This window comes from Aegilops tauschii, chromosome 6 (assembly GCF_002575655.3).
Source record: "Aegilops tauschii subsp. strangulata cultivar AL8/78 chromosome 6, Aet v6.0, whole genome shotgun sequence".
NCBI lineage: Eukaryota > Viridiplantae > Streptophyta > Magnoliopsida > Poales > Poaceae > Aegilops > Aegilops tauschii.
Window position 1 is genome coordinate 452,961,597 of NC_053040.3, and position 16,942 is coordinate 452,978,538.

General features: G+C 42.2%; 1 protein-coding gene and 1 long non-coding RNA gene across 4 annotated transcripts; one reads left to right on the top strand and one right to left on the bottom strand.

Moving 5' to 3' along the window:
- Nucleotides 1-10,389: 10,389 nt before the first annotated feature.
- LOC109751359 (U-box domain-containing protein 33-like) lies at nt 10,390-15,598 on the bottom strand. 2 transcript variants are annotated; one of them, XM_073502426.1, is made up of 10 exons: nt 15,519-15,598; nt 15,272-15,424; nt 14,344-14,465; nt 13,871-13,965; nt 13,222-13,299; nt 13,010-13,136; nt 12,793-12,855; nt 12,243-12,371; nt 11,631-11,975; nt 10,390-11,328 (listed from the first exon to the last, which is right to left on the bottom strand). In XM_073502426.1, the coding sequence occupies exons 2-10, from the start codon at nt 15,411-15,413 to the stop codon at nt 10,621-10,623; spliced, it is 1,809 nt and encodes a 602-aa protein (XP_073358527.1). In that variant the 5' UTR covers nt 15,414-15,424; nt 15,519-15,598; the 3' UTR covers nt 10,390-10,620. The 2 variants fall into 2 exon arrangements, with proteins under 2 accessions (XP_073358527.1, XP_073358526.1); XM_073502425.1 differs by having other exon boundaries at nt 12,793-12,870.
- LOC120966611 (uncharacterized) lies at nt 13,903-16,878 on the top strand. Of its 2 annotated transcripts, none has more exons than XR_005760711.3 (3): nt 13,903-14,013; nt 15,496-15,759; nt 15,901-16,878. It is a non-coding gene; the product is annotated as an uncharacterized lncRNA (long non-coding RNA). The 2 variants fall into 2 exon arrangements; XR_005760710.3 differs by having other exon boundaries at nt 13,925-14,013; nt 15,493-15,759.
- The last annotated feature ends 64 nt before the right edge of the window (nt 16,879-16,942 follow it).

The following is a 16,942-nucleotide window of genomic DNA, read 5'->3' on the forward strand; positions in this document are numbered from 1 at the left end:
CCGGAGAAACGATGAGCCTATCTTGGCTGTCATGAGAGCATCTACATCCGAGCGTCTCAAACTCTTTATACACCTGAGCGGACGGTTCGGTGATTGCACGGTTGTAAAATCTCAACCCAGACGGACACCTCAGACCTCGAATCCACCGCCGCTGTCGCGTCCCACGACCTGCTCTGACCCTGCTGCCGTCGCTGATGTCTACAATGCTGTCGCTCAGCCGGATGGCATCGGCGGATACAATGCCAAGCACGGTCGACGTGGCCACCCTGTTGCGCAAGACCAACTTCAGGAAGTGCTCCACATCGGGCAGCAACTGCGCAGGCGGGAACAGCTACAGCCATAGCCACATCCGGATCAGGGGGGGGGGGGGGGGGGGGATGTCGGTGCTCCTATTTAGCGCATGAAGCGTTGCCAAACGAGCCAACGCTCACCCCTACCCCCGCACACCCTATTGGGCCGACCCATGAGCGCGTCGGGTTGCCCCCTGGTTTTTATTTTGTGTTCTTTCATCCTTTTTTTTCTATTTTCCTGTTTTCTTCTTCAAAATATGATTCGAAAAATTTACACATTTTACAAAGATGAATTAAAAAAAAATCTTCAAGAAATCATAAAATGTCCGTGAATTAATAAAACGTTTGTGATTTTGAAAAAAATATTCGTGAATTAGAAGAAACTTTCCTTGAATTCAAAAAATGCTCTTAATTTTTTAAAAATGTTCACAAAAATCAGAAAATGATTGTTAATTGCAAAAAGGTCACCGATTCAAAAACTATTAGCCGATTTAAAATGTTCAAGCATTTCAAAATGATGTTTGTCAAATAAAAAAAAGTTTGTCGATTGAAAAAAAAAGTTTATCGATTCAAAAGATGTTCCCCGATTTAAAAAAATGTTCATCAATTCAAAAATAGTTCGCCAATACAAAAAATGTTCATCGATTTAAAAACAGGTTTGCGGATTCAAGAAAATGCTCAACTATTCAAAAACAATTCATGAGTTTAAAAAATGTTCAAAATTTTGAAGCAAAATATTTTCTGATTTGAAAAATGTTCGTGATTTTATAAAAGCAATCGAAAATTCAAAGAATGTTCACGATTTCTAAAATGTTCACAATCTCAAAAAAAGTAAAAAGGAAAAAAGAAAGGAAAATAAAAAATAAAAAATACTAAACGAAAGAAAAACGAAAATAAAAAGATAAAAGATAAAAGAAATGTAGAATAAAAGGAAAATAAAAAATACAAAAAAAAGAAATAATGAACAACGCGAAAAATACAAAAAAAGGTTCAGAGAAGTTTAAAAACCAATGGAATAAACCCAGTATGGGCCAGCCCATAGCGGGAACGGAGTGCAATGGGAAGGGTATGCGCTGGGTGCAAGTTTGAACCGACAATTGTAAACCATGTTTGCCTAAAAAAAAGTTGTAAACCATGTATGATTTTATCATACGCAAATCATAACATGTACAACTACTACAAAATATATATACGCTATGATGTGATTTTATTTGAGACTTATATACATATTTTATATAGCTATCTTTTTCACCCTTCCTCCATGGTGAAATTCTGGCTCTGCCCCCCTGTCAAAAGGGGAAAAATCTTTGAAACTGGGCCTCACAGGCAAGGACGTGGGACCCATCCTAATTGACATCACGTGGCGATGCCAATCTTAAAGCACATAGACCCACTTTGACCATTCCGGATTCCAGTTTCCTATTCCGGAATGGTACCTTCACGCCTCCAACGGTCACACCGGTGAGCTTAGCCACATTTGCTTTTGGTCTATGGTGATGTTCGACTTTTAGTTCTTCTCATAGCCTTCTATTTTCTTAATCTCCCTGTACGGGTTGTTTTGATCTTCCTTTTCTTAATCTTTTATTATTTTTTTAGGAAATGCAGTCCTAGAATATGAGTTCTACTGGGCTTCCTCAGGGTACTTCCACACTTCCAGGGGCCATTTTGCTGAGCTTAGCTGCATTTGCTCTTGTTCGGTGCAGTTGGACCTTTAGTTCTTCTCATAATCACCTATCTTTATATGATACAAGCGCACTTCACTACTGTGTTTGATAAAGAATCAATTGAACCAGGCAATAACAAGATGAGAATGTGCCTCCTCATTTTTCTCTAATTTACCATTGAACTTTTAATCATTCATCACCCAGTCTACTGTGAATCAGGTTCACATGCATTTTCATGCGATGAGTATTTCTGGACTGTATAATGTTAACTTGCACTCGTGTCTTGGTACTTTTTCTTCCCTTTTATATATGAGAAAGGTGTGGCTGCTCCCGGGTGTAGGTGCACCTGTATGAACAGTACACATAAAAAATATAAAACAAGATAGAAAAAATCTAAATTTTTTTGACATGAAACTAGATCAATAGTTTTAGCTTTCTGCAAAAATTCGTGACCAAATAACATTTGAGGAGCCCTCAGCAAAAAAATCACTCCTCAAAAGTGAACAAAACTTTGAACACAGTTTTTTTTTTGTTGAGGGCTCCTCAGATGTTATTTGGTCAATTTTTTTGCAAGAAACTAAAACTTTTGAACTAGTTTGTTGTCCCAAAATTTCAGATCTTTTGGATTTTGTTTTGTATTTTTTTTAAGTGTACTGTTCATGCGGGTGTAGGTACACCCGGGAGTAGAAAATTCAGTTTCTTTATAGATCTAGGAAGAATTTGTAACTACTTTGGGGAAGATGCACTTTTCACCAGCCAAATTTATTTTCTTAGGAATACTTATAAATATTGAATTATGCAAGGAAAATGCAACTGTTAAGGATGGTCTAACTATATATATAGCCAAATGTGTACTGCTATGCGGAATTTAATGGTCAGGCTTTTGCATATTGTATGTCAACGCATTTCATTTCGCGTCCCCCGAACAAAAAAACACATTTCATTTCGCGGTAACATGTAAGAACCATGCATAGAGCTAACAATTTTTCATTTTGTTACTCCAACGGAACTAAAGCTACTGCTATAAATTTACTGTTCATGGTCGTTCAGTTTCAGTTTCCATCCAATAAGCAATGAGCAAAAAGTTGAGCTTAGTTGAGTTAAGATGAAGGTTGCATTCAGTTGTGTTGAGATGAAGCTTACATTTAACAATTGTCTATGGATTTTTGGCCATCGCATATATTCTTGTGGACATGTTTAAACATGGTCCGCCGTGTTCTGTAAGATAATTACATGACAATTATGCATAACGAGCCAGTCGACCATAATAAATCACGTACAAAATAAATACATGAGACTTAACTCATGACAGGAAAATAACGAGCCAGTCGACCATTGTGAGTTCTTTATTTTTGAGAAACACCCGTAATGTTATTCATACCCGACAATCATTACATGTACACCGCTTTGGATTTAAATGCAAGAAACAATAAAATAATTCCTACAACTAAGAATTGCAATGAATTATCTTGGCGTCTTCTCAGTGATACAATGTGCAAGATGAAATACTACCAAGACTTCACTAAAGCGACTGCCATCGAACAGGAGCACCAATACTGCTACTCTTTCACCCGCACAAACTTGATTGCCAATAAAGGTTTTCGAAAGCCCATTGAGTCGCTCATATATAAGATGGGAAGCCATAAGTGACGAGAGAATTTGGGCCATGGATGTTCCCCTACAAGTGCATGTTGTCAGACTGCAAGATCTTTGCTAGAACGCAAATGAAGGGCTCCGAATCCACAAAGAATCAAGCCATCAAAAGCAACACAACACAATATCACAAACTCACCACCAAACTTCCGCGAGGACACAAAACGCTTTTCCTCCATGGCTCTGCCACATAAGAGAGAGTAGATTTATTCGCAAAACACTAGTCCCTTCATTAATGAGACGCCGACGAAGGCCACAAAGAACGTTTGAGGTACTCCCACCTCTCAACACGGAGATGGCAGTCGAAAGAACATGTGGTGCCCCCATGTTTGGTTTTGGTAATTGACGACAATCTCTATGCACTAATGGTTGCCTTGAGTTATATTTGAAGGTTTTGTCCATAGGCTTTTCTTGGAGTACATGTGTTGGTTTCAAGGAGAGTTTGTGTTGACCAAGGTGCTATTAAGGAATTATCCAAAGATTGGTCATGTGAGAGTTGAGCTTATTGCAAGCATGTCTTGAAGAAGAAGATTGTGTGATCATTCATGTTTACCTTCAAGACATCATCCAAATGAAGAGAGTTGGAAAGATTCTAGGTTGATCAAGACTAAGTCAAGAATGAATCAAGTTGATCAACTCACAAAGCGTAGAAGATGTACCGAGAGGGATCAAGTGATCCCATGGTATGGTAAGCATTGCCCATTGTGCTTTGTGTACTAACCCATGGTCTATGTGAGAGTTCTATGTGGGGTTAGGTACGTGTTCATGGGCTTGCGTCAAGAGGAAGATATCACTCAACCCATGGAGAGGATGCATCAAGTGGTGATCGTGAAGATTGCCGTGTGCAAGTTCAAGTGGAGCATCACGAAGAGAACAAGTGCTTGAAGCTTGCCGTCCATTGTGGTGACAATGGACTTGTGAAGATGTGCCGAAGAGTGGCTCACCCATAGTGGACTATGGGGGAGTAATCATCTAGTCTTCATCGAGCCAACGCAATCAGGAAAGGTGGTCCAACTTGAGGGAGTCAAGATCGTCATCATCTAGCTCAAATGGACTATGTGCAAGGCAAAGGTTTGCCCTTGATAGGTTTTCTATTTTACCGGTCTCATGGTGGTAGTTGGGAGACCGGGTTATAGGATCAATAGCCGTACTATCAAGGGGGGCTCTCAAGTGAGTAGCTTGATCGTATCGTTCGTCGAGAGCTCAAACCATTGCATCCTTGCATCATGTTTCTTGGTTCTTATTTGGTCCTCTTTGTGAGTCTTAGATCTTATGGTCATCTTGATGACAAGCTTGAGTTCATCGAAAACGGAGTTTGCATGCGTCTTCTATGATGTTTTCGATGTTGGAGGTTTTACCGGTCTTATCCGAGGAAGGGTTCTCACCATTTTCTTTTGGGCCTTTTCTCATTTGCTTCTTATTGGTATTTCTATCAAGATTGTGTTAGCCCTTGTCGCTAGCTTTCCAACAAACTTGGTTTCGTCGAATTCGGAGTCCGTTTGCAGAAGTTGTGTCAGTTTTGGTGTCCTGTAAAGGGGCTGCTGCGGATGTAATCTTGGGAGCGGTACTACCGCTTGGAGCGGTACTACCGCAACTCCTGAGCGGTAGTACCGCTCCAGAGCTGTACTACCGCGGCTCCTGAGCGGTAGTACCGCTCCGGACCAAAATCTCGTGTTTTGCTCAGCGGAAGTAGGCACGGTAGTATTTTTTTTGTACCGCTCGCAAGCAGTAGTACCGCTACCACTTGTGGTAGTACCGCTATCCCTAGCGGTAGTACCGTGAGGTCGAGTGGTAGTACCGTGGGGACGAGCGGTAGTACCGCTCCGGCGGTTCTACTGGCTTTTTGCCTCCTCGTTGTTGTTTTTCAAAGGGGTACTACCGCCCTAGCGGTAGTACCGCTCCTTGGAGCGGTAGTACCGCTCTGTGCGGGCTGTGAGCATAACGGTTGGATTTTTCCCCACCTATAAAAGGGGGTCTTCTTCCCCATTGAACCTTATCCTTTGAGCTTGTGTTCTTCCCCCATTGTTGACCTTCTTCGAGCTTGCTAACTCTCAATCCCTCCATGGATTCTTGCTAGTTTTTGAGGGAAAAGAGAGAGGAGATCTAGATCCACATTTCCACCAATCACTTTCTCCTCTATGTGAGGGGAACCACTTGGATCTAGATCTTGGAGTTCTTGGTATTCTCCTTCTTGTTCTTCCTCTCATTTTCCTCCCTAGCATTAGTTGCTTCGGTGGGATTTGAGAGAGAAGGACTTGGGCACTCCGTGTGCCCTTGCCATTGCATTTGGTGCATCGGTTTGAGTTCTCCACGGTGATACGTGGAAGTTACAAGTTGAGAAGCTTATTACTCTTGGGTGCTTGGTACCCTTGAGCTTGTTCCTCTTGGGTGCTTGGGCGCCCTAGACGGTTGGTGGTGTTCGGAGCTCAATCATTGTGGTGTAAAGCTCCGGGCAAGCGTCGGGGTCTCCAATTAGGTTGTGGAGATCGCCCCGAGCAATTTGACGGGTTCCGGTGACCGCCCCCAAGGGTTGCCAAAGTGTACGGGTTCGGTGACCAGGGTTGCCATTTGTATGGGTTCGGTGACCGCCCTCAAGGGTCCCTTAGTGGAATCACGACATCTTGCATTGTGCGAGGGCATGAGGAGATCATGGTGGCCCTAGTGGCTTCTTGGGGAGCATTGTGCCTCCACACCGCTTCAAACGGAGATTAGCATCCGCAAGGGTGTGAACTTCGGGATACATCGTCGTCTCCGCGTGCCTCGGTTATCTCTTACCCGAGCCATTTACTTATGCACTTTACTTTGTGATAGCCATATTGTTTCTTGTCATATATCTTGCTATCACCTAAGTAGGTTTTCTTGCTTAGCATAAGTTGTGGGTGCACATATGTGAGCCTAGTTGTTGTAGGTTTTGTGCTTGACAAATTAACCGCTAGTTTTATTCCGCATTTGTTCAAGCCTCAACCGTAATTATTTTAAAGCGCCTATTGAACACCCCCCCTCTCTAGGCGACATCAACGATCTTTTAGCAGTGAGAGGCGGGGGACCGAAAGAAGCGCCAACGGGGGCTGTTGTTCTTCCCCAAACCCTAACTTCTCTTCATTGCATTATTATTGTTTACGACTATGAGTAAGCATCTCCTGATTTTTTTTTTGAGAGCTAGTAAACATCTCCCGATTGACATCGAAATCTAAACCAGGCTCATATCATATAGGCCCAATGGTCAGCCCATGTGATCATCTCAAAGTGCAAGCATACCAACATAGGCCCAACATGGAGCCCATCCTAAAGGAATGAGGTTTTCTTTTCTTTTTCTCCGTGTGAACATTTTTTTAAAAGTAATCGATCAGCTATCCGGTCGTAAAGGGAGAGCATGCACCATGGAAGGAATCCGCAACGCAAGGGTAGACCAACGAAGCTAAGCTAGTATATACAAGGTAGGAAATCCAAGTTGATCTGTGGCCACAAATTTCCTACTAAAATTAAACATACGCATGCCGACTAGCAAGTTATATAAGTACTGACCGCTCCTACTCTTTAATTAGCTGCAAGATATATATACTCAACCGCAGTCCAGGTGCCCCTACCTAGAAATCAAAAACCCACCTATCTGATTCGAGAGCATCTTTGATATGCTACTTGTCACAGATGACCTTCTTATTAAGTATTGGTAAGGTCATCTGTGACACGCAAGGCATTAAAGATGCGTGTTTCATTCTCGGGATCATGGGACCCTTTTTTATCAGATAGAAGGGGCTTTTGTACAAAATAGACTTACTAAATAATAAACCCATAGAATCTATCTATATAAAGATAAAGAGGCAATCATGGCAGCAGATGCTGTAGCGTTCTCTTATTCGTTATCAGTCGTTCACATTCCTTTTGAATCTATTGGTACATGGACACATACATGCATCATATCCTTGCCGGTTTCGATACCTGAGGGAGATTCATAATTTGTTTGGCTAATCTTATCGAAAAAGATGATACCCCGCGCGTTGCAGCGGGAGTCGGCTGCAATATATTTCAATGAAATTTAGTTTTTGACTCATTTGATTAATAATATATAAACTAAAACTAATATATATATATATATATATATATATATATATATATATATATATATATATATATATATGACAAATGTTTATGAATGTAAGTAGCATAATATAATAAAAAAAGGTCCATGAATGTTGTTGAGGTCCATTGATGAGGTGATCTGTGTGCATGTTCCGAGAACATCATCTAAAACCCGAAAATACGTACAAAAAAATAATGGTAAAATATTCCGAGGGAGCGTCCAGCACACGACGCATGGCGACTGCTGAGAACGCGCTAAGTGGGGCGCTCTCATTTCACAAAAAATGACCCTTGCGGGGCTCTCGCAAGGAGTACTCACTATATAGTTATTCCACCGGTTAGGAGCTCCACGAAACTGAAGTTTTTTTAGGGAAGACCATCATGGCTAGCTTTATTGCAACTTAAATGGGTAATACATCGAAATCACTAATTGAGGAGTACTCGTTGTAAAGATCACTCCAACTCCCCAGGTTGTAACAAGTGGAGCACATGCAGCGCGCCACTTGTCGCAACCTGTGAGTTTTCCCTTTTTTCGTAAATCTATTTATTCAAAACGTTTTATCTCTCAAACTGTGCGTCCAAATCTCGAACCGCTTTCACCGTTGGATTCCTCGCGTCGGGATCTTCAAAACTAGATCCCATGTTGATAGGTTTTGACAAACTTTTTTTTTCACGAAAAAAATCGGACGAAAAAACCAAACCGGGAGCACGGGTTTTTTCTCTTTCCGAAAGAGGCACGCTCGTGCCTATCACGAAACAACCGTGCCTCTCGCGGAAGCAAAACCGTGACTCTCGCGGAAGAAGAAAAAAGAAGAGAATTTTTTTTCCGTTTCCGTGGAGGCACGGCCATGACTCTCGCAAAAGCACACCCGTGCGTCTCGCGGAAGCAAAACCGTGACTCTCGCGAAAGAAAAAAAATAGAAAACACATTTTTTTTCCGTTTCCGAGAGGCACGGCCGTGACTTTCGCGAAAGCACAACCATGCCTCTCGCGGAAGCAAAACCGTGACTCGCGAAAGGAAAAAAAAAACAAAAAACACGTTTTTTTCGTTTCCGAGAGGCACGGCGGTGACTCTCGCTAAAGCACAACCGTGCCTTTCGCGGAAGCAAAACCGTGACTCTCGCGAAAGGAAAAAAACATAAAACGCGTTTTTTTTCGTTTTCGAGAGAGACGGCCATGACTCTCGCGAAAGAAAAAATACGTGTTTTTTCGCACAATTTTTTTTGAATTTTTTTATTGGTCGAAAAGGTATGGAAGACCGGTGGAAAACCAAAACGTCGAAAAAACCTGGGAAAAACCGTTTAAAAAGCCAAAAATGCGTGCGAAAAAATAAATAAATTTCGGAGGGAGCGTCCAGAGCGCGCGACACGTGGCGAATGGCTAAGAGCGCGCCAAGTGGCGCTGATCGTTGCGAGGCTCCCGAAGGAGCGCTCGTTAATTAGTTGCTCTCGTAATACATCATCCACAAGTCTGGAGACAAGACAGCCCGAGGGCTCGTCCGCCCAACTACTAGAAATCTTATTACAGAAACTATGTTTAGCTAGCACATGTGCCACATCATTACAAGACCGAAAGCAATGATTAAAAGTTTTTTTAGGGGTTGCAATGATTAAAAGTGACTATGTTTTGTAGGACAACTACATACAAACCTTTAAAAAGAGAAAGAAGAGATACAAAAGGCCCACAAGTTAATCCGTTTAGTGAAGGCCGTAAGTTAGTTATAAAAGCCCAAAGTAGTACATAACAAGTGCACATGGCGGCCTAGCCCATCTCAGAGTCTGACACCCAGCGGGCTGGCCGGCTGTCGGAAAGCGCGGCGGCGTTCCCCTTTCTACTACGGCGGCGGCGGCCGCGATGGATCCCGGAGAGGAGGCGACGGAAGGTCAGCCAGGTAGGTAATGGCGTTTCTCTACCGACCCAGCACCCCCCCCCCCCCCCCCCCCTCCTCTGTGTCGATCCATTTGTGTTTGATCTCGGCAAGGATAGACAATTAGACATGGAGTTTCAGGTTGGCTCAGAATGTGGATGCTTGTCCGCCTTGCCTTGCACTGCATTCGATAGATGAACGGGCAACCCGATTACGCTGGTTCTCAAGTGGTGCGTACTGTCTAGAGATGATGGCTGAGCACAATCTGTCACCGGCCAGAGCGGTGACTGAAGAATTGAGCTTCACTGTCAGTTCGAAACTTATTAGATTACCCGTTATGTACTGCCCTAGAATGAAAGCTGTGACGTAGTTGCGCCTGCGGCATATGGCGGCTGTGTCGACGCTGATCTAAACTTCATGTGAACGCGGGTGCATCCTGATGTAACCGTGTTACCGGTGTTACCGGCAAGCGATTTGCGCTTTCACGCATTAGTTTGATCCGGTTCGTTGCTCTGTTTGAGTGCTTGTGCTGCTTATTACTCCCTCTGTATCAAAATATAAGATGTTTTTTGATACAAAAAGGGAGTATAATTTTTTTTCTTATATTTTGATACTTAGGGAGTGCCAATCAGGATGAAATTGGGGGTGAAAGCCCCTTTCGGCCCATTGATCTGATTGTTATACTAATACTTGGTTTAGTTTGTGATGCTTTAGTTATAGTAGCAGCAGGCTCACAAATAAAAGAAAAACATTACACTATTACATATTGCTCATGTGGGTCATTGGATCATGAGATGTTTGTGGGCGCTTACATAATTTGCCATGCACATTTATCTATGGTTTTGCCACTACATTGACGTGATAAAAAAATTACAATGATAGAGAGGAACTGCTCTGTTCTATGATACATCATGTTCTAGTTAATTAATGTACATTCACAAGAGAAAGCCATAGCATCACAAACTAAACCCATGTACTATAGTGCAGGTTCACAAGAGAAATGCTACTACTATCTATTGACATTTTGCAGCAAGTTGCCGACGCGTTGTGGCGCTGGCACAGTTCTTCACTTTCCACGACTCCATTTCCGGGACTTACTTGCGGTCGCCATGGTCCGCAGGATGTCCAGCGGTCTCCAGTCGGTGTCGGACGTGAAGGTCGGTCGCTGCTTCCGCTCCAGGTTGCAGCACTTCAGCGCCAGCCGAAGGAGCCGCTCTGCCTGCACCTCTGGCCAGCTGCCGGCAGATGCGTCCAGCAGGCCGTGCACCGCATCCCTCCTGAGCGCCTCCCGTACCTGCTCGACGATGTTGAGGTCGAGCAGCCCCGTGAGCACCTGCAGGATCACCATGCCGAACGCGTAGACGTCCGACTCTGTGGTGAGCTCGCCAGTCATGAAGAAGATGGGGTCCATGTACCCCATCGTGCCCATCGGGTTCGTCCGCCGGCATATTGTGTCCTCCTTCAAAGGCTTCATCTGCACAATGCGCGCCGTTCCAAAGTCCCCTAGCCGGCTCACATTCCCGGCGTCGAGGAGGATGTTCGTCAGCTTCAGGTCCGCGTGGATGATGGCATGGGGGAAGCTGGAGTGGAGGTGCGCTAGCGCGGAACGCTGCTCGGCGAGGATCCTGATACGATCCTTCCATGGAAGCCCCTTGGAGAGCCCGTCCATGAGCGTGCCATTGGGGAGGTGCTCGTAAATGAGGATGCATGATTCCTGGCACACGCCGATCAGCCTCACGATGTGTGGGTGCTCGGTTCTGCTCAGTACCGCAACCTGGAGAGTTCCAAACACGATTCAGGAGATGCCTCTCCAAGTAGCCAGGTATGCAAGTCTGTTATCTACTTCTGTGAGTTCTTTTATATATATGCAAAGGAGGAAACAGTTCTCATAAAAGAAGTGAAGAAACAGGGATCCTACTACAGTTCAGATAGAACTACTTGCTTTTTTTTTAGGGTGGACTACTTGCTTATTGCTCTGTATTAAGTTTGTTTCTTCTTATAGTTAATCTTATGCTATGTTGTGTGCATACTCAGATAGTTAAATGAATGACCTGATAGAATGTTTATTATATTTACCTCCTGCTGAAACTCTGGGAAACCTTGTTTACCATGGGGTTTACCATGGGGTCCCAACATCTTGATAGCCACTATGACACCACCTAGTTTTCCTTTGTACACTGGGCCATAGCCTCCTTCTCCTATGAGATTTTTTGAGTGGAAGTTATTGGTCGCTTTCTCAATACGCGACATGGGGAACTCGGAAATATGATCTGGAATATGCAGCTTCGGGTATCTTTTTTTCGATAAGGTTCTCTCCCTCAGCAAAACGTTCCCTTTTCTGGGTGACAAGATGCTTTGTTCATGATTATAGCCCTCATCTTGCAGATCTTTTAATTTCCTTTGGAGCTTCTCCATTTCGTCCTGTACAAAACAAAAAGCTACATACTGAAGAAGTAATCAAGAAGAGATTTAATGGTGTACCAATGTTGTGTGATATACACCTTGTGTCTTATGATTTTCTATCTCCTATTTTTTCTCTAGCTTATCTTCATCGGTATTAATTTCATTTTGAATGTTTTATTATTTTCTAGCTTACCTTCACCTAGGCATGTTTTTCCGTCCAAGCTCTACTGTTTCCGATCTCAAAAGGAATGGACTGTAACAAAAGTTGCATCATGTGACTTTTACCATCAATTTTGCAGCCTCTTCAGAAATATTTCTGGCACTCTGTATCTCATCAGATTTATCAGCACCCTCTTCGGAAAAAATCTCCACCTCCTCATAAGCATTTGATTCCTCGACGCCTTGTTCAGCTTCCTGCACATCATACATGAATGGAGCAAAACTTAATGTTATTTACGCAAATTGCACATTTCAAAAGTCATAGGTAGCACTTGTTTTTCTTTTTACTAGATACAGTTCATCAACCTGTCTTTGTGGCAGCAGTGGTAAATATAATTCTGGTCAAACATGCTTAAGCACAGAGTGAATTCAAATATAATGCCATTTTTTTTAACAGGAAAAGGCGCTCGAGGTGCCATCTTCATTAAGCTCAAATGCATAGTACATCATGGATTACAAAACCCTGGATATTTGCAAGAGAGAGCAAGGGTTGTACAAAACCCTGGATATTGTTTCTGTATGTGTGGTGGGCAACCTTAAAGAGTGAGTAGGTAGAATTTCTGAATGCACATGTTTTAGTAGTTGTCTTGAAAGCAAAACGAAGATGAGTTATTACCTTTGCTGATTGATCAGCACCATCCATCTGAATAACCCGATCCCCATTGATGATATCATCTGCCTGAAATGAGACATACTTGAGAATACACCACGAGTTAGGACCAAAGCTCTGAACCATAGTCATGAACTTGTAAACTGAAACAGTTATTATTTGCATATGTGTAATGCTCTTTTGGATAAAAATGTGTGTAATGCTTTACTGAAAGATTACTTACAAAATCACTTGGTGGTGTTGTGTATCCATCAGATTCGTCGCTCAGCTGAGTCAGCTCATGTATAGATGCCAACAAATCAGAGCTCCCTCTATATCCAATGCTTCCCGTATGTTTCAGATAATCATTACTGCACTTAGGAATGATCTCATCCATCAAGTAATTACTGGATTTGATCCAGCTGTCTCCAGTTATGGACTTAACAGAAACTATACCTAGTGGACATGTATTTTCCATTGAGCACCACCCAAACCTGACAACATTTGCGAAGCTCCTCTTGCTTTGCCATTTTCCTGCATAACTTGCTTCAGTGTTATACAGTTATATGCACTAAGGTACTTTTTTTTTTTGAAGTATACGTGGATTGACCAACCTTCTCCATCAGTTCAGGCTTTTGTTTTTACTGGTTGGTGCATGAAACTTAATATGGCATCAGAGCCAAGACTCAAATTCAAGGCCTGGACAACACACTATTAAATAGAAATAGTTGCAGCCTACATCGATCGCACGTCCAAGGCCTGGAGCACCCTAGAAGTGAGGGAGAGTGCCCCCCTCCTCTCCATCAGTTCGTTCTTCGGTCTTTTGGGTATAGTGGCTGGTCTGTGAACTTACTATGGTATCAAGGCCAAGAGGTCTTGTGTTCAAGTCTCAGTTATTGCAGTTTAAATAAAAAATTGCTTGCACTCTTTCTGTCCATGTTAGGCCTTATCGAGCCGCATGTGAGAGGGGGTGATGAAGTTCGGACTTTTGGTTCTACTGGTTTATGCATGAAACTTAATACATTTATTGTGTACATGTTACATCAAGTAACATATATCAAGAGGGAATGCTCTTTTTTGGGGATGAGTTCATTTAAGATCTCACCTTGAACCGATGACAATTCTCTTTATTTTGAGCTTCTTTATCAGGTTTACAAGACCAACGAGAATGTCATCGTGTGTGATGTAATGTGCCTTAACCTGCAAAGATACATGCCCTGTTTATGAAACATGTCTTCTCTGAAATAGGTATCTTATAACTCTTATTATTCATAGCGTAATATTGATTTGATCCGTCTCCACATGATTTGTGTGCTTAGTTATTAGCATCGGATAAAACAATTATTCTGGTTATGTCTGGGTTCATCCATGATCTCAAAACAAATAGTCCCTCCGTCACAGAATAAGTGTCTCAATTTTAGTACAACTTCAGTACAAAGTTGTACTAAAGTTGAGACACTTATTTTAGGAGGAGGGAGTACCAAATGGGTACAAGACTTTTTGGATGAACACAAATTGCTCTGCTGTAACCTGATTTATCTTAATCTGAACTTAAAATCATAGGATAGAGATCATTACCTCTCTTGTATCACACAGGCTTTTATATTGTAACAACATCCTAACCGTTGCTTCTGTTTGTTTGTCTCTATGCATCTGCTTCTCCTTTTCATCTGCAAACTTGTATAGCAACTCACCACCCACTGCAGTTGTTGAGTAGAAACAGAAAATTATTTATACAGCTCATAAAAATAAATTTATACTTTATGCCGTTAATATTTGTGTTAATAAAATATAGCTATTTTGTTGCAACAAGTCATGTGTGTAATAAAATAAAAACTCGGCTGGTGGGGGGAAAACAGCCCGCATGGTTTTGCACTAAGAAGAATCTCTTCCTGGCCTGATCGAGAAAAGGCCCCGAAGGCCGGCTGCTCAGACGCGCTACAGGGTGCCCAGGACATGTGGGCCACATGTATAACACTGTTAGGCAACCGCAGTGGTTCGAACCCAGGACCTGGAGCGCTACTAAGGTCACTGCAACCACTAGGCTGCAGACCTGTTCGCTCATGTGTGTAATCTTCTACAACATTTTTACTACCGACAGCAGTTGCTGTGTTTGCATTTGTCCAGAATAAGATGAGAGCAGGAAAAGGCTGTTTATCATACTGGGGAAGTTGATTAGGCATTTCCTTTCCTGGCCTGGTAGAAAAATTAAACGTGTATGGTATCTTTTTTCTGAGAGAAAAAGTGTATTGGTATCTAAGATGGCTACATTTACTAAATAATGATAAAAAATTGCGTTCCTATTATCTATCTCTTTGAAATGCTTCTTTATAGGATTGGATAGTGTATTACTTTCTATTCACACACAAGTTGAAAGACAGTACACTGAACTGCACATGTTTTTTTTTCTGATGAAACATCCTTTAAATTTCCTTCTAAAAAATTGCACATGGGTGACTATTAGAGCTGTACAAAGGATGGAAATATTTGACTGAAGAAATCTTACTGAAAGGCATCCACTTGGATGGCCAGTGAACATTGACAAGAACTAGTGTGGCCCTTGGGAAATTTGCAGCTGCCCATAATATGTTAGCCTTCTCTCTTTTGAAGTTCTTCCCCACCGCGATATGAACCTCTTCTTGATCCATCTTTCTTGCTCCTTATATATACCGTTAAAAATCAAGAATTAACATCAGATCTTGATTCTGCTTTTGCTATCTTGTTCAGCAGAACCTGAACCATAGAAGTCTCACCTCAAACACGAAAAGGTGAAGATATCTGGAAGTGGTCCAAAAGACTAACGAAAGTACCTAATTGTGCTGCATCACTTTTCATCAACCCAGAGGCATCTTTTCCCTTTTGTGCCTTTTGCTCTTCCTAGGAAGTGTCAGCTCATAAAAGGTCTGAAGGAGAGGCAATGGTGGTGGTTTTAAATACTGGCCTTGGATTTGGTCTTCCTCTGACTGTATCCAGCAGCAGTGAGCACACTATCAGGTCAGTCTCTTGCTTTGGGTCCCAAGTATAGTCCAATGAGAAAAATGTTGTTTCAGCTTAGGAAACATTGGTTTACCCATTGAGAAGCTGTTCCAATTTAGAAATGACCATGCTGATAATAATTTATTTATTTGTTGGCAGGAAAACTTGTCTGATTCGGGTGAACTTTCTGTGAAATTTCCACTGCTTCCAAGGAACTGTTGTACATGCCTGCCCCTGGTTGACTGACTTCTGATGCGTAGCAACAAAGTCATCTAATTTGATGGTGATCATCCCATCTCCCTGGCCGGCAATGCCCATCAAAGGGTTGCTTTCAAGATGCGTAAATGTTGTCCAGCACATATAGTTTTGATATGATTAGATGTATGCGATAATGTTCGTTCTCTGCAGGTGGCTTTCACACAATTCTTGCTCCCAGGCTGTCAATATAGTAATGCACATCAAGGGCATCTCCTGGTTACTAAAGCATCTGATGATTAGCATATACTAGCATTATACTTTGAACTACAATACGTGAAGAGGGGTGCAGCTTTGGATGATTGGAATCTCCGTCGGACTCATTTGGACGGAAGTGCTTGTTGAGAAACTGCAGGCTTTCAGGAATACGGTATGCCAGTGTGAGGACATAGCGACCGGAAGGTAGGTTAGGAAGTATGCAGTCCTGACATAGTGATATGTCAGGGATGAATTGGACTCTTGCTAAAAATCAAGGTCCAGATCGGATAGATCGCGACTGCAAGGCAAATGAAGTTTCATGCTGGTTACTGGCTTCTGAAGGTACCAATAGATAATAGACTGTGCTGGCAATTTGGTCAGTCATCTGAGACAAGGACATCATACCTTTTGAATCTGTAGATCAACCACATTGATAAGAAAATTCAACAAACTTGGTATTGTTCAACACGAAGGATCTGTGTCATTGACAAGAGGATAAAATAAGCTGATCATAGGTCATTGAAGTTTGATTGCTTAAGCATTTTGGACTTTTGGAATAGACAGATCAATGCTGCAAATATTAGATTTTCAAACTGCATGTAACATGTAAAATGACACTGTAGCATATATGGTTGTAAATAATTGATAGTTCCATGCTGATATGCACTTTTCATTCATGGAACATCGACATTCAGAGGCCAGTCATTACCACACCAATATTGATTGTTCATTCAAGCAGTGTGCACAT

Coding starts and splice junctions, on each gene's coding strand:
- LOC109751359 (XM_073502425.1), bottom strand. CDS start 15,413: ATGGATCAAGAAGAGGTTCATATCGCGGTGGGGAAGAACTTCAAAAGA. Junction 11,976..12,242: donor AAGAGGCTGCAAAATTGATG/GTAAAAGTCACA, acceptor TGTTTTGTACAG/GACGAAATGGAGAAGCTCCA. Junction 11,329..11,630: donor TCCCAGAGTTTCAGCAGGAG/GTAAATATAATA, acceptor GGAACTCTCCAG/GTTGCGGTACTGAGCAGAAC.